We start from the raw sequence: 17,809 nt of genomic DNA on the forward strand, positions 1-17,809 counted from the left end.
CGCCGCCGCGGCCATGGCGCTCCGCCCGCCGCTCTGTGGAAGGAACGAGGGCGGAGCGGCGCGGCGGTCCGCGGAAGGAACGAGGGCGATGGAGGGGAGTGGGCGGCGCTGTGGCCTATGGACGGGGAGGAGGGTTGGCGCTGCGGCCTATGGACGGGGAGGAAGTTTGATGGGTTTGGGATGGGATCATGCTGGGGCCGAGATGCTCAGGCGGGATTCACGGCGGATTGGGAGGCAAGCGCTGTTATGGCAGGAATCGAAGCTGCCGGGCCAATAGGATCGCGGGTAGGAGGGGTGGGTAAAGAAGGCTGCGGTGAAAAAAACAACGCGAGGGGGGAGCGCGCCCGCCGATTGAACGGGAGGGGGCGACGAAATCCGTCTGCCATGTTCCTTCGTCAAACTTTTTAACTTACATGTGGGCCTGGTAGTGGTGTTTTGTGAGGTGGGTATAAGGGCTAATCTTGGTGAAAAGTGTTTCAATTTTTATGGATCCTTATAGTATATATAGATAACCATCTAATTCCAAACACGATGAACACCACATCTATCTGACTGACTCGTGGAGCATCGACCGGACCGGACAAGGAAATGGAGATGTACGTATTCGATCGTTTGCAGCAGCTGCGTGTGAAAGGTACAGTTAACGATCGAATGGACGAAAATACTCTGTAACAACCTTCCCGTTCTGCCTCTCGCTTCTCTGCCCCGCACATTAACGGAAACAGGCGCCGGATGCGTTGGGCGGGTCACTGATGGCAAAAATGCTGACCATAATATAAGTAGCTAGCTAGTGCCACAATAAATTAAATAGGCCGGTGCAGAGGTTTGAAGCAAGCCAAGCCAAGTGTCGAGCTAGCTAGTGCTGTCAGATGTATCAGACACAAGAACAGAAACCACAGTTGAGAGATCACAGTGCCAAACATAGTATAGCGCGGCATCAACGAGCTTGGTGTGCCCTTGTCGAGTGTCGATCGCATGTCGGGCCTGCTCCTATAAGAAGGCGTCGCCGTCCAGAGATCAATGGTGCAGAGACACACTTGTACATCGCAGAGAGCTTCAGGCTAGGAACTAACGCGGCACTCAGCACGACGCCTTCGCGCAGGTGCGTGCAGACAACTAGCAGTACATGCAAGTCCACCTCGCAACTTCAGGAGGAAACTCCGTGCTACAGACTGATCCCATAGTATGTCTAGTGAGGTACTTCCCCTAATTTTCATACCTTGATATATGATGATCATGATGATACCGTTTTGGGACAGGCAGAGTATAGGAGCTAGATTATTGAACACTTACCATGCATGGACTAGAGATGATCTCTGTGCAAACATAATTCATTAATGGGATTTCAAAGCAATTTTTAGTCAGTTGTTTTTGGTAGTGTAGGTCTATAAAGTACTATCTACTTGGTTTGGATTACACAATTAAGATCTAAGGTTCTAAATAGCCGGCTATAGGTTCCGCTTAGATGGCTATAGCTTCTAGGAAGGAGAACCGCTATGGCATTTAGCCCGCTAAACGCCGTAACGGTAGCCTTGCCGCTAAATGCCTTAGCCGGTGATTTAAAACCATAGATATAAGACATGTTTTCAAAAAGATCTCATCCACATCACGAGCAGACTAGCATCCAGTATTAAGGGTAGTCTGAATTATAACATGTTTGTTAGTTGTAAACTTGTAATCAATATCTAAAGTTAGATGTGCATGAGTAGTCACGCTCAAGGCTCATCCACTGTTCAGCGGACACGTTTTGCAGTAAACCACTATAGCATTTAGCAGTGAGAGAAAAGGTACTAATCCGCAGTTAGATATATAACTAGGCTTATTCCTTGTACAACCAAGTAAAGCAAACTATACAATTTGCAGAATAAACGATTCACATGGCATCATCATGGCTACCTATTAATTCCAAACTACAAAATTGTACAAAAATAAACAAATACATAAATACATTAGATATGCATATAACTAATTTCTGTTTTATAAGAAGTAACTTCACCATACGACTACATATGTGATAAAAATAACATTTGATTCAGAAAAAGAAGTATTTCTTTTGTTTTCTAAGAAGTACCTTCACCCGCTGTTATGATTTGTGCTAGTACAAATGTGGTTCATTGATTTTGTTTATTAATTAGGTTCTAAATAGACGGCTATAGTTTTCTCTATAGACGGCTATAGCCCGCTAAACGCCGTAACGGCAGTCTTGCCGCTAAATGCTTTAGCCGGCGATTTAAAACCATGATTTTAGTGTAAAGTAATCTAAAATATTTGAAATTGATTGTGAACTAGCAAAATTAATTTGTTCTTCATCTCCTCTCATGTGCTATGTTGTTAGATTGTAGACGCCAGCATGGTGCGAGCCGAGAGGAATGTTGCTCGTGGCAATAATGTGCACAGAGAGGACTCATGCTGCAATCGATTCTGTCAGAGCCCTAGCCCAATGGTGGCCCGTTACTTCTATGCTATCCTCTTCCTTCTCGCCAACCTCTCCGCATGGTCAGTTCGTGAAAACCACATGACGTTCTTTGAGGGACAGCGTCTCAATGGATGTCTAGGCGACAGAGACTGCCTAGCAGCGGAGGTTGTCTTAATTATAAGTCTGACCTCCTTCGTATCCTGAAAAGCTTTAATCTAAGAAACATTTTTTTTCCATTTATTTTCTTTGTGTTGGCCGGCCTTAACAAAATGTCCATCAGCTCTTTTTCTCAATCATGTTCTTCTCCACAATGCACACAAGGAAGGTACATGACCATAGAAACTCATGGCACTCCCAATGGTGGATAGTAAAAGGTGTCCTCTTGATGGGCTGCTTCATGATATCTAAATTGGCACCATCTTACTGGATCGAACTCTATGGTTAGTTCTCCTACCAAACTGTCCTATAACTTGTAGAAGTTAGAAATTCCACCACTTGATGTTGCTGCTGCTGCTGATGGTTTTTTTTGTCTGAATTATTTTCAGGGAAAGTTGCACATTTTGGAGAAGGGTACCTCAAGTAGCTTTTCAAATATTTATTCCTTTCCCTCCTTTTCAGGAAATAACAAGTAATTATCTTGTATTTAGAATTGAACAGGGTATTTCTTTTTATTCAGCTCCTATGTGTAATTAGATTCATCACACGTTTGAACTACAAATGGTGCCATAGAAATTTCGAAAACCGGTGGGTCTTCTTTATCATGCTGATTTTATTTTAGTTGTATAAAATCATTTGCAAGTGTAATTATATATTGTTTCCATCTGGCAACCATGAATTTATATGATATATTATATAATATAATAATTAAATTATATATTGTTTCCATCAGCTACCTTGAGGTGATTGCGGTCTCTATCATAGCGTATAGTGGCTCTATGTTAGGGATTATATTGATGACTTTATGGTACACCGCCTGTTGGATGAACATCGCGTTCATTAGCACCACACTACTGCTGGTGTACCTCATGCCTCTAATATCACGAAAATCCAAGGTAATTATAGATCAAATATACTAAGAATTGGAAAATGAGTGAAATGATACTAATTTTTTATTATGGATACTCTTGTGAATTTGTGACACGTTCTCTAAATTAGGGCAAGGGATTCTACATGGAGCCAAGACTAGTGGGGGCGTACAGCGTGTTCCTATGCTACTCAGCAATTAGAAGGTAAAATATTTAAACTAAATTACTATTAATGTGGCTGGCTATTAGATTGGACAGTAATTTATGGTACGACCCTATTGTCGTCGAATTATGCATGAATAGTAAGTACACTCTTTATTCCGTCATGGTTGCTATATATGTACATACATTAAATATTTCATTGATATTTTAACATTTGCAGAGTTTTGTGGCTGAGCTGATCAGCATTGCTGCATCTGCTTTTACAACGGGCAAGGACTACAAATGTATACATGTATGTGGTTCATCCAACCAAACAAATGGTCAAATCAATAAAAGTTTGTGATGGGATGTAGCACTTAAATAAAAGAATTCCTCAAACACTTGCAGCTCAGAAATGTAGCAGAGTCAGAAGACGACGTACCATATGCTTATGGGTTTTTCCATTTTGTCTTCGCTATGGGCTCCATGTATTTTGGCGTGTTGTTTGTTGGCTGGGACACACATCGTATTATGGAAAAGTAAGCTCACATGCATAGAAACCTGATTGCAGTGACAAAAAAATTGGAACAATGTTGGTTTATTCTTGTATGCATGCTTGATATTTTGCACGTATTTCACCTCAGATGGAGTATGGATGTCAGTTGGACAAGTGTGTGGGTGCATATCGCTAACGAGGGTCTTGCAGTAATATCCTTCATCAGTAAGTAAGCTTTTGCCTTAGCACGAATATATTCACAGATGAATGTAGAAAAGTATAATGACAGATGAATGGTCTTGCATTTATTTGCAGTGGCGATTCTAGCTGCTCGAATATATGGAATAGACTGGCTCCGGCAGCTGCTAGCACGAATCTTTGGAATAGGTGGCCAGCAGCAGCAGCAGTGTGAGACGACGGACGGCATCGACGACGACGACAACGGCCCGCCACCCATTTTGCCATCGTCGCAGAGCACAGTGGAGCTCGAGGACATCCCAAGCAGTAACGAGGCCGCCGGGCCGCCACCTTCGCCCGTGTCCCAGCAGACCACCAATCACAATCAGCTCCACCAGCAGGAGATACTGACGACGAGCACCATCGAAATCGTCGTCGAGTTGAGCCGCAGCGGCAGCGACGACGCTCCGCCAGACACCCATATGCATGCAGGAGGATCATCAAGCCCTGCCGCCTGCGCTATGGCCGCGGCTAAGGATGGATCTAGACATCCGAATTCTTAGAACAAATTTAATATTTTAAAATAGATATGTTTAAAATTTTATGCTAATCTTTTTTTATATTATCAAGCATATTATTACACATAAGAATAAAATTTTGTATAGATTTTTTTATGTATTATTTGCTCCCTACAATTAAAAAGGCGAAAAAAGATTCGAATTCGTATCCGATCCGTATTCGAATTTTTATATCTATTATTTGAGAATATATATATGATAAATTTGAGGTTTAGTTTTTATGAATCTTTACAAGATCAATGTTAAATACAAGACTATGAATTTACATAGTAAATTCTATATCTTATTTGTCCATAATCGAAGAAAAATGATCAAAAATCTGACATTCAAATAAACATCCGAATCCATCCTTAGCCGCAGCCGCACGACCACGACGCGCCTATGCTACTCGCTATGTAAGACAGCAATAAAGAAGATACTCCATTTAGCGACGCGGAATCAAAACGCGTCACTGATGTAAGATGGGTAACGCGTCACTGCCGCCTGCCGGGGACAATGCGTAATAAGGACACCCGGCAACTGGCCGGATCTGCCTTTACAACTCAGGGGCGGAGGGCCTGTTATGGCCCACTATGGCCTGCGCCATACCTAAAGCCCAAACAAATTTTTAGTACCCCTGCATTTCAGCCCAGCCCAACAAGCAAAGAGCAAGGAACCTGCAGGGCGTCGGCCTCCTTGGCTCCTCCAGCGCTCCACCTGGCGCTCCCGGCACTCCCTCCGCAGCTCCACTCGACCCCGATCCCCGAAGCCCTAGCTGTCGCGCGCCCATCGTCCACTCGCCCCGCGCGGCCGAGCAGCGTCGTGGCCCCTCCGCTCGTTCTCTCGCCAAGCGCTCGAGTCGCGCCGCCGCCTGCCGCCCACTTACGGACTCGCCCCTCGGCGGCCACTGGCCGTCCTGCGCCTGCGCGGTCGGCCCTGCGCCCGCCCCCTTGGCCCTCGCCCTTGCTGCTCCCAAGTCCCAATGGGCTCCGGCAGCGGCACAGCAGCATAAACAGAAAGGGAAAAAGGAAAGCAGTAGGCTATGGAAGAGGTACTAAAAAGATATTCTTGTTTGCAAATTGCAATCTTTATTCAATCAATCAATCAATCTCTTGTTTGCTGTGAAGAGCTTGATTTACTTCAATGCAATCTTTTGTTTGCAGATCTGAAGAGCTCAGAGTTTGTCAAGATTTTGCAAGCCTAGCACTAAAAATGGTTGAGCTCAACAGACATACGATGTTCCCATTAGTTTATCGCCTAATTGAGTTGGCATTGCTACTACCAATAGCGACCGCATCGGTTGAAAGGGCTTTTTCCAGCCAATGGTGGCCCGTTACTTCTATGCTATCCTCTTCCTTCTCGCCAACCTGTCCGCATGGTCAGTACGTGAAAACCACATGACGTTCTTTGAGGGACAGCGTCTGAATGGATGTCTAGGCGACAGAGACTGCCTAGCAGCGGAGGCTGTCTTAATTATAAGTCTGACCTCCTTCGTATCCTGAAAAGCTTTCATCTAAGAAACAATTTATTTCCATTTCTTTGTGTTGTCCTTAACAAAATGTCCATCAGCTCTTTTTCTCAATCATGTTCTTCTCCACAATGTACACAAGGAAGGTACATGACCACAGAAACTCGTGGCACTCCCAGTGGTGGATAGTAAAGGGTGTCCTCTTGATGGGCTGCTTCATGATGTCTAAATTGGCACCATCCTACTGGATCGAACTCTATGGTTAGTTCTCCTACCAAACTGTCGTATAATTTGTAATAAGTTAGGAATTCCACCACTTGATGTCGCTTCTGCTGATTTTTTTTGTCTGAATTATTTTCAGGGAAAGTTGCACATTTTGGTGCAGGGTACCTCAAGTAGCTTTTCAAATATGGTTAGTATGTATGTCTGCCAATCAAATGCCAAGAAGACGTGATAATAATAATAATAATAATACAAACATTGAGCAAATTGAAGGGGGGCCAGCGCTGGTGATCCAGTTTGATAAGGACGATGGGGCACATATATACTTCCAGCATCCACTTCAATGGGGCGGCTTGAAGTAGGAGTAGGCAGCAAAGAAGGCCTGAATAAAGGTCAGGGCGAGCAGGAACACAGCGGCGGCAAGCGACGTGGCCACCCATGGGTTGCTGAAGTAGCTGCGCACCAGCGCCGTGCGCCAGCGTGGCCACCTTGCCTGCCGGTACTTGTTCACCTCCGCGATCACGCCGGCGAGGTAGTTGCGGTCGCTGGACACGTGGACCCCATGGCAGAGGTCGCTGAAGAACCCTGTCTGGTCCTTGTCCCGCACACCGTTCATCTGGTTGGTCAGCACGCCCCTGAGCTGCAGCAGCCGCATGTCCTCCGGCGAGGCCACGAGGCAGTCCATGAAAACGGCGTAGGCAGTGACGCGGCCCGGCGTGAGCGGGTAGGTCTGCTCGAAGGCGATCAGGTTGCGCAGCAGATGCTCGCTGTTGTCGTACAGATGCAGCACCGGGATCTCCAGGACACCGGCGTTGAACCTCACGTCGAGGAAGCTAATTGATGCACCGCCGCCCTCTCTCGCCTGGAGCTTGACGCCGGCCTCCTCCAGCTCCCTGGCGCATGGCATCCACTGGGAGAGCTCCGACGGTGGCGTCCCGTACCTGCGGAGGTCGTTGTCACGCCCCGATGGCGTCCCGGCTGCTGGAAGGCCAACGACGGAGAGGTAGAAGAGGTGTAGCAGGTGGTGCACATCGTGGCAGGCGATGTGGAAAGAGGGCAGGGGCTGTGGCCGGAGGGAGCGGAAGAGGCGCAGGGCGCCGGCTACGAGGATGTCGCTGCTCTCGTCGGGGTCGGTCCGAAGGTCATGGAACAAGCTTTGCACGACGAAGAAAGGGATCTGGTTCTCCAGCAGCAGCAGGTCGTTTGTGACAAAACCCCAGACCCAGCACCTGCCGAACACCTGGGTCCAATCCTCGTCCTCGTCCTCGATCTCGACCTCTTTTCTACTTGCTTCTCTTTTTGCTATGTGCGCGTACTTGAGAAGGCGCTGAAGGATGAAGCATCCATCTAGCAACATGTTGAGAACAAGGTCGGCATCATATGATGACTTCAAATCCATTTGGTAGGATGCTCGGATGCGTGGCTCTAGGCTCCTCAAAGAGTTGAGGCACCGGTGAAGGAGAGCCGGCGTCCTCTCGCGCTCGTGGAGAAGGTGGTGCCTCCCGATGAGCCGGCGAATGCAACACCATTTGTAGGCCTGAAGTCGTTGGAACTTATCAGCGTCGCCGACCCGGCAAAATACGTTGCCATAGCGCCAAAATGGGCCGATCTCGACGGCAATGGGGAGGTAGGCAGGCATGTTTCCATATTTGATCTCCTCGGGAACCTTATAGATGGTTGGTGGGTGTTCTGACTTATCAGTGCCATATTTTGGAAGGAGCACGCTGTTAATCTGCATCTCCACATGCTTCACGTAGTCTTGCGAGACATGCTCCATGCCTGAGTCAAGTGAGTATAGACATAATTATATATAATATATATACTCTCAAATCTCCTAATTATGTACAATAATATTAAAAGGAGCCCTCACATTTAGTGAAAGGATATAGAAAAATAAGATTAACCGAAAAAAGGAAACAAACAAGAATATGCACCGTCTGAACGGCCCAGATTGATTTATAGTAAATTATCGATATTAGTCAGGAAAAGAGAAATGAATATATAAATAAAGTTGAATGATATGAAGATCTAATGGTAAGGAAGTGAATCGTAAGAGTTAGAAGATGTTAAAACAATGAAAAACAAGTTTGAATAAAAAGAAAACTGCATAATACTGACAGAAGTATTCACAAGCCCACCTGAACGTCGAACGCAACAGAGAAAAGAAAAGGAACGATTCCTTAATCCTTCTCCAAAACATGGTAACCAAATGAAAAACTAAATATTAGTTTATTAATCAATCGGTCAACAATGGGCAGAGCAAGCAACAAAGAGGAGACTCATAGTGCAGCCAGCAGCAGTGGGGAGCTGGGCTTTTGCCTGTTGCCTGCCTCGCTGCCTAGGGGCAGCGCCTAGGGAGTAGGAACAGTCATGTCCGTTCGGAACTCCAATCAACGCCTTGTCTAGATGCAAAATTTAAAATTCTAAAACTATCTTGCGATATATGCATGGAGTATTAAATCTAGACGAAATAAAAAATTAATTGCATAGTTTGCTTGTAAATTACAAGACAAATCTAATGAGTCTAATTAGGCCATAATTAGACAATAAATTGCTACAGTAATTAGTTTATAGACGAGTTCTGTAATTAGTTTTGTGATTAGTCTATGTTTAATACTTCAAATGTGCAAAAATTTCCTTTCAAAAACTTTATGAGGTGCAACTAAACAAGGCCCAAGGGAAGCAGAGGACGGGAGAGTAGCGATGGGCGTGCTGTACAGTCTGCGCAGTTGGAGGAGTCGTGGGGACAAGACAACCATGGTGAAACCTAAGGCCTTGTTTGGTTTTTTAAGTAGCAGTCACGTTGAATGTTCGGACGTGAATTCGAATGTTCGGATGCCAACTTAATATAAACTAATTGCATAAGTTGCAATTAGGGTTCTAGACAAATCTATTAAGTATAATTAATGCACAATTAGCGGATAATTACTATAGCAATTAGTGGTCAAATTATGGACTAGTTAGGTTTAATAGATTCGTCTCGTAATTAAGTCACGACTTATGAAATTAGTTTTGCAATAAATTTATATTTAGTACTTCTAATTGGTGTTTAAATATGAGATGTGACGGGACTTATGACTTAAACTTAAAAAACCAAACTGGGCCGAAATTACAAAGCGGGGCTGAAGAAGGGCTGATACACGGGCTGACCATCAATGTTTCCCATAGGATGGTTCGGAAAAATAATAAAAACAAAAGCTGCCACTACCTGTCTCACTCTAAAATGGTTTGGCTAGCCAGATGTACTTCACCAAGCACTGGACCAAAATTCTACCTATAACTTGTAAATAAAAAGATATGAATACAAAAAAATAATATTCAATGAAATAATAAAAATAGAAAAATAAAGACTGAAAATAAGAAATCAAATTGCACATAAATAAGATATAAAAATTTGTTTATGAAAATAAATAAATCAAAGTCCGACAAAGATGGAACTTTTATAATAATAAAAAGTCTGACGATGGACAACGTTCCTGGTGTTTTCAGTAAAGAGATGAGTATGATAATTGAAAAGTTAAACATTCAAGAGAGCTTATGCGCAAGACAATTATGTAAATGTAATTGGAAAACAATTTAGTAAGGAACAGAGTCGAAAGCTATCTTAATTTGGCTTCATAAAAAATTATAGAGCCACTAGAAAAATACCGCGCCGTTGGCGCCCTCGAGAGGCTCGTCATGAACGTATACATCAGTACTTACAAAGTTTTGTTGCGGGTTTAATCAAATTTGACTTGGGTTGTTAAATGTATACGTGTGAGGTGTGGAGCGTTGAAATGTGTCCATGGATCGTCCATGCGTCTGTAGCGAGAAATCATGCATGTGGCAGTCCATCATAGGTGTTGATGTTGTGGTATATGCAGTGTGCAAGTGTGGGAGGCGATTTAACCCGTCACCGATACACATTAAGGAGGTTGGTTTTGTGAAATTGATGTCTGTGGAGTGCATATTGATTTCGCTAAAGTTTAGGGGGTTTTATGTGAAAGTGATGTAGACAGAGTGCTGGCTGATTTTACCCAAATCCAGGGGTTTTTCATAAAATTGCCGTCAATAAAGTGTGTGTTAATTTCGTCGAAGTTCAGGGGGTCTTTTGTAAAATTGACATCGACAAAGTCTAGGGTCTCTTTTGCAAAATTGTCGTTCATGGACTGTGGGTTGATCTCACTAAAGTTCGTTTTTTTGCAAAATTTACGTCCCCAACTATTCCTAACCGTCGGATCGGCCGATCTGACGGCTCAGGTGATTTGGGGTGATGTGGCCACCCTCCGGTGCAAGGAAAATGCACCAGAATTAGTAGGAAAGATTGGATATGAGCAGTAAAGCAGAAAAATAGATGGAGATGACAATAGCTTCATGTCAAAGAAATGGTTAACGACAGTTTTATGGATGTCAGTTAATGCAATGGGGGGGTGGTGAAATGGGGAGCAGAGCTAGAGAACAATTACAACCAGACATATAAATGACCTATCGGCAAACAAAAAAAATTATTCAATTAAAAACTATGCAAAAAATATTATTCATTTAAAAAACTATATAAACATTATAGTAAAAATAACTAGCTGCCAACCCTATTTGCGTGGGTCACCTTGCTGGTTTTCCTGTACTCAGGAGTTACTATAAAATCATTCCAAGAGATACATCAAACTATGATATATCTCCCTAGTAATAATAATTCAGAAACATTCTATAAGGACAGTAAAAAAAAGGTTGTTACGGTGGTTGGAAAGGTACAAGGTGGTACCGAGAGGTACCTTTCCTATTTTGGTAAGGTACTAGGGGGTACCGAGAGGTACCTTTCCTATTTTGGTACCAATTGGTACCTTTTTGTAGGTACCCTTATGTCTTAGCTGTCGATTTCAGCCTGATGGACGATCCTTATTTGTTTCAACCATTGTAAAATTCTTTCAGTAAAAAAACTACTTTAATTTTCATTTTGGGATGGAATAGTTTCCTAGGTTTGCATCAAAGTGCTCATGGAATGGCTTAACCTTGGAGTGGAGGATGAGGAATCACTGTGCGTGCACCTACGGGCATTCTTGCAGCGTCATCTAGCTATAAATGGTCATCCACTTTTTGTGAGCAAGGCACCGGCTGCATCGCCGGTTGTCGTTCTAAAAACCATAGCTAGAATTGCATGAAATCTTCATTAAGTACTTGGACACGATAAAATTAAAGTAGGTTCACCTGTTCGCCACTTTTATAAAGTTTGTGTAACTAAGGCACGTTGCTAGTTTTTCAGTACTCAAGAGTTACTATTAAATCATTCCAAGAGATACATCCAACTATATATGATATTCCCCTAGTAATAATTTAGGAACATTCTATAAGGACAGAAAAAAGCTACTTTAATTTTCTTTTTGGGATGGAATAGCTAGTTTCCTAGCTTTGGATTAAAGTGCCCAATGGAAATATGGAATGACTTATACCTTGGAGTGGATCGGAGGAGGATGAGGAATCACTGGAACATTCTATAAGGACAGAAAAAAGCTACTTTAATTTTCTTTTTGGGATGGAATAGCTAGTTTCCTAGCTTTGGATCAAAGTTCCCATGGAAATATGGAAGGACTTATACCTTGGAGTGGAGGAGGATGAGGAATCACTGTGCGTGCACCTACGGGCATTCTTGCAGCGTCATCTAGCTCTAAATGGTCATCTACTTTTCGTGATCTAGTAAACGGCCACACCGCCGGTTGTCGTTCTGAAAATCATAGACAGAATTGCATGAAATTGTCATTAAGTACTTGGACACGTTAAAATTGAAGTAAGTTCACCTGTTCGGCGCTTCAATAAAGTCAGTTGCTGGAGATATTTTATTCGAAGGCAACTATATAATATATAATAAGGGCAGTTCTAGTTATAAAGTCAAAGAAACCAGCTCTGTGTAACTAGGGCACCTTGCTAGTTTTTCAGTACTCAGGAGTTACTATAAAATTGTTTGAAGAGATACATCCAACTATAATATATCTCCCTAGTAATAATTCAGGAACATTCTATAAGGACAGTAAAAAAGCTACTTTAATTTTCTTTTTGGGATGGAATAGCTAGTTTCGATCAAAGTGCCCATGGAATGACTTATACCTTGAAGTGGAGGAGGATGAGGAACCACTGGGCGTGCACCAACAGGCATTCTTGCAGCGTCATGTAGCTCTAAATGGTCATCCATTTTTCGTGAGTGAGGCAACGCAGGTTGTCGTTCTGAAAATTATAGCCAAAATTTCATGAAATCTTCATTAAGTACTTGGACACGATAAAGTTGAAGTAAGTTCACCTGTTTGGCGCTTCTTTGAAATCAGTTGCTGGATATATTTTATTCGAAGGCAACTATATAGCTAGGGCAGTTCTGTAGTTATAAAGTCAGATAAACCAGCTCTGTGTAACTAGAGGGCACCTTGCTAGTTTTTCAGTGATCAGGAGTTATGACTATAAAATCGTTCCATGAGATACATCCAACTATGATATATCTCGTTAGTATAATTCATGAACATTCTATAAGCCCAGTAAAAAAGCTACTTTAATTTTCTTTTTGGGATGAAATAGTTTCTTAGCTTTGGATCAAAAGTGCCCATGGAATGAACTTATACCTTGGAGTGGGGGAGGATGAGGATCCACTGGGCTTGCACCTACTACGGGCATTCCTGCAGCAGCATCTAGCTCTAAATGGTCAACCATTTTTGATGAGCGACGCGCCCCAGCAGGTTGTGGTCCTGAAAAGCATAGCCAGAATTGCATGAAATCTTCATTAAGTACTTGGACACGATAAAATAGAAGTAAGTTCACCTGTTCGGGGCGTCTATAAAGTCAGTTGCTGGATATATTTTATTCGAAAGGAACTATATATGTATAAGTAGGGCAGTTCTGTAGTGCCATGAAATAAAATGAATTTGCATCGATGCTATTCTGCCTACCCTAGTATTGTAGTAGAATAAAAACATTTCATTTATAGCAAAAATAGTATATCATCAGCATAGTATTGTATATTGTTCATGATACTATTCTGCCTCCCCAATGGCCATTTTGTTTTTAAAAGAAATACCCCAAGGGAGACCCCTGAAGTTTAAGGTGCCGCACCCAGGGTTCGAACCCTTGGTGGAAGCCTCCCGGCCAGTGGCCTTTGCCACTGCGCCATGAGCTCATTGGCTCCCCAATGGCCATTACCTGTTTGCATCCACCGGAAGGAAGCCATCACAAAAAGATATCCATATGTAGCCAAAACTTCGTTTATAATGTTCTATAAGGGCCTAGTTAGCACTGCAATTCAAATTGTAAATTCCCTATGACTTTCCTAATACTCTATTGGCAACTGGACTACAACCCCCTTCACAACTGCAAATTCCCTTATAGGATTGCTATATGCTAATTACAAGACTTGCAAGCTAGACAACAGCCTAGTGAGCGAGCCATCAATTTGCATTGTTTCCTCACAATTCTTTTGAACTGACTATATGTATGTAGCTTATGCAAAGGGAGTCAAACTTTAAAGTCAAAGAGAGGCCCGGGTGGAGTAAAAACACAAACTGGCTCCGGTCGAGCCAGTACGTGGGTTATCTCTTGTGCAGCTATATGAGAATATAAAATAAAAATAAAAAAAGAAATGGAGAGAATGGTACGTTCTAAGATACTCGCGTCTTCCGTGGAAAGCTCCAAAACACAATTATTACAAACTATATGACAGACCTGCAACATTTTCTCTACAAATGGGGCATGAAAATTCTGCTACTAATTCTCGAATATCTCTGTTTATCGTCACAATAACTAGCCGAAGAGGAAATCAAGCTCCTTAATGGCTTACATGGCCAAAGTATGTTGGATAAAACAAATAAAGGCCAAGGTAAGTTGGATAAACAATAGATAATAGAAAGGTGGTGGCGGCTAGGGACGGAGTGGTTATTAGAGTAATCAAGTAAATCTTTTGGGTTCATATGAAAAGAAAACCAGCAAACAGTGAAGCTTTAAATGCTAAGATGGACCTTTTTCCCTATATTATTGAAGGCTTATTATCCCAAACATGAGTCAAGACACAGAATGAAGCTTGCAAAAATGGACAGCCAAAAGTCCTCTTCCAAGTGAAACTGACTTACGTAGATGAGGCCCGAGGGAAGAGGTGGTTGTTTTTTACTAGCTAGCCCACTTCAGAGTTATAAATTCTACCAATGTACTGTCGTCCCTGGACCATGAATAGGTTGTGGCACTTTTCCATTCTATTACTTAGCTAAGCTATTGCATGCAATGGTAGATCTCATGGTAGGCTCGTAATTAAAACCTTGTGAAGCCAGTTCGGTGTCTCGTCGAAGTTGCTTCTATTACCGTTATTTTTCTTTTTAATCAAAAGTAGAAGATTCTAAATTCTGATTCACGGCTTTTTTTTTCCTCCAATGACGAAGTTGTGTCTTAAATTATAAATGAGACTAAATGAAACTAAATTAATTCTGAACAAAGCTATTAAATTAATGTGGTGCCATAGTGCGCTATTTTAAGTTAATAAATGCATCAAACCTATGATATTTTTTTCTTAATCATTTGTAATTATATACACAAATGAGGTAGACATATCTTGATTACCTTTATGACGAAGGCCCCAAATTAAGCACGATCGCTTTGCTTCTCGTACTGAAATTAAGCACGGTGAACCAACTGCCATGAATGATAATCAAATGGCAGATGCTCCTCTCTCTATATATATCGTCGGAGAAACCAGCTCTGCGTACGGATGAGGAATATTTGCTTACCTCTTTCAGATAAGAAACAGCTAGGCCTTCTGACATGAAAAGTAAGTATTTATACTTGACTTGGTCGGTTGAAAAGAAGAATACTTTGCTTGGTCGGTTAAAAGGTAGAATAATACTTGACTTGGTTAGTTGGTTTAGCATACCAGTACTGGATGAATCAATCAATCGACTAATCTAACTCTACTATTTCTAAAGCAAATAATGATTCTTTGGTCTGTCAATCAGAATTCTAATCGGAACCCGCGCCAAATCAATCGAAATTATAGTCGAAATCTGGACAAATCAATGAGAATCTCAATTAGAACCCGGACAATCAATGCCTCCACGATCATAGCACCGCCTGTACACAGAGTGAAAGAGCACATACCTGGTGGTCTGATGTAAATCCGGTTGACGCGTAGCAATTATTACATATAAATAGTATCTATTCGGCTCCCTATTGTAACTGCAGCCTATTCGGCTCCGTCTTGTACAACGAGATATGAAAGTTCACCCCTACCTCCTAGGGTGTGGTGTGGCAACACATGGCCACCGTGCTAGTGTTGACGCTAATATAGTCAACACACAAGTGCTAGAATACACGGATCGCAATGATCAATCACCAGCGAAATCCCACGCAGGACCGGTCAGACCGCCTAGTTCGACCGGTCAGACCAGTCAGAGCAGAGATCATGCGTCGACCTAAAATCCCAAGCTCGGGAGGGACCCCATCGGAGCTAGGAGATCTAGGGTTGTCTTGGAGTCGGCAGGCCACCCAAGACGCCTTCAAACGCTGTCTAGACGCAAGAATAACAGCAAAGGGGTTGGAAAAGCTAGGGTTTGGAAAAAAGGATAAAGAGACTTATATTGATTCGATTGTGGTTAGAAAACCATCAATCGGCCATAGTCTTTATATTTATAGGCCGGGAGGACGTACCCCTTCCAAATCGGATAACAAAAGAACTATATGACCTCCCAAAATCTTATTTGGCTGCCACTATTTAGCTTGAACTTTCCAAGATTTAGGAACTGATCTTTCACACCCTTGAGGCTCGACCAAAAGTGTGAATCTCTTGCTTTCTTACAGAGCTGGCTTAAAGTTTTAGTGCTGAGATATTTGTTTCTAAGCAATTGCTGCCGCATCCCTTCCCCGTTGCACAACTTGAATAGCCATGATGCTATTTTGACAAGAGGGACAAGGGTCTGACGGGCGTGCCCACTACTACAAAACAGGCATTTGTTCCAGGCCATTTATCTCGGCAGCTTTTGGGCCCGGGACAATAGGTGGCTTTTGTCCCGGGTCCAACGGCTAGCCGGGCCAGCGGGGGACAGGGGCCTTTTGTCCCGGTTGGAGCCACCAACCGGGATAAAAGGGTGGGCCTTTGGTCCCGGTTGGTGGCTCCAACCAGGACAAAAAGCTGCGCGGGCCTTTTGTCCCGGTTGATAACTCCACCCGGGACAAAAGCTGCGTCCAGCATTTAGTAATCTCCACCGCTCACTTCTTCTCCCTCCCAGAACTCTCCGCCTGCTTCCCTCTCCGTGATCCATCCCCTTCCTCCCTCCCGCTCCCTCATCCCCTTCCTCCCTCCCTCTCCCTCCCTCCCTTAGCTTTCGCCAGTGCGTTGCCGCGCGGGCGCGGGCCGGTGCGCCGCCACCAGGTACCGGCGCAGGTGGGGCCTGCGGCGCGGGCGGGTGCCCGGCGAGCCGCAGGAGAAGCGGCCAGGCCCAGCGGCCCCGGCGCGGCCGGATCTGGCCGGCTCCGGCGGGAGGCGCGGCCCGGATCTGGCCGGCTCCGGCGAGAGGCGCGGCCGGCTAGCCCCGGTGGCGGCAGCAGCTCGGCTCAGCCTCGGCGTGCGTCCAGGCCAGCGTGGGCAGCTCCGCCAGGAGACGGCGGCCGGCGGCGCAGCGTTGAGCTTTGTTCTCTTTTTTTTCCCCAAATATGTATATGTGAGGAAATTGATTTGGGCATGATTTGTTCGTTGTTGTGATTGATTTTGAGATTATAATTGTTATTAAATTTTTGTGCATGAATCTGGTTCCCGCTCCGAGCTCCGGAATGCGGGAGCTAGCTAGCTTTTTTTTGTTTGCCAAAATTTACATCGTTCCCAGTTCGAAAGGTGCCGGGACAAAAGGTTGAGACCTATTTGTCTCGGATGGCTTGTCCCGGTTGAAAATCCGGGACTAAAGGGGTTGTAAACCGGGATAAATGAGCTGTTTTGTAGTAATGGTCTTAGTCAGCTCAGCCATCATGACTCGCGCTCACGCCAGCTCCGCCCCTCCCCCTTCAGAAAGATGGGACGGCTCAACCTGCAAGGGGTCCGGATCGGATCGCCCCTGTTGCTGCCCCTCTGCCCCGTTGGAGTAAATTAAGGTTCACGGATTGACCCGCACCTCACGTCACAAAAATCCAACTGCCCCACGGGGCACCTAGGGTCGCACCAGACCACGGGAACAATAACCGGCGAGCTTATCATGGGCGCTTGTGGTCAGGCAAACGGCTGCAGGCCTGCTGGCACAATAAATGTACTACACGACACCATAGCAGGGCACATTAACATATTCAGAAACCAAGCATTCAGAGACAGATACGACACATTCCCAA

The 17,809-nt window shown here is 44.0% G+C and overlaps 1 protein-coding gene across 1 annotated transcript; it reads right to left on the bottom strand.

The window, feature by feature from the left end:
- Positions 1-6,737: 6,737 nt before the first annotated feature.
- On the bottom strand, positions 6,738-15,171 carry LOC120713926 (UPF0481 protein At3g47200-like). Its single transcript, XM_039999884.1, has 6 exons — positions 15,062-15,171; positions 13,084-13,206; positions 12,581-12,697; positions 12,075-12,200; positions 11,929-11,970; positions 6,738-8,281 (listed from the first exon to the last, which is right to left on the bottom strand). Exons 1-6 carry the CDS (start codon positions 15,138-15,140, stop codon positions 6,843-6,845), a joined length of 1,926 nt encoding a protein of 641 aa, XP_039855818.1. The 5' UTR covers positions 15,141-15,171; the 3' UTR covers positions 6,738-6,842.
- Between the last annotated feature and the right edge of the window lie 2,638 nt (positions 15,172-17,809).

The sequence above is a fragment of the Panicum virgatum genome, chromosome 6K, assembly GCF_016808335.1.
Source record: "Panicum virgatum strain AP13 chromosome 6K, P.virgatum_v5, whole genome shotgun sequence".
In the NCBI taxonomy this organism is placed as follows: domain Eukaryota; kingdom Viridiplantae; phylum Streptophyta; class Magnoliopsida; order Poales; family Poaceae; genus Panicum; species Panicum virgatum.

Excerpts from the sequence above, each read along its gene's own strand:
- LOC120713926 (XM_039999884.1), bottom strand. The coding sequence starts at position 15,140 with ATGGCAGTTGGTTCACCGTGCTTAATTTCAGTACGAGAAGCAAAGCGA. Across the intron at positions 11,971-12,074 it reads TCATCCTCCTCCACTCCAAG|AATGTTCCAGTGATTCCTCA; the intron begins GTATAAGTCCTT and ends CTGTCCTTATAG. Across the intron at positions 8,282-11,928 it reads CTCCTCCGATCCACTCCAAG|GCATGGAGCATGTCTCGCAA; the intron begins GTATAAGTCATT and ends CACTTGACTCAG.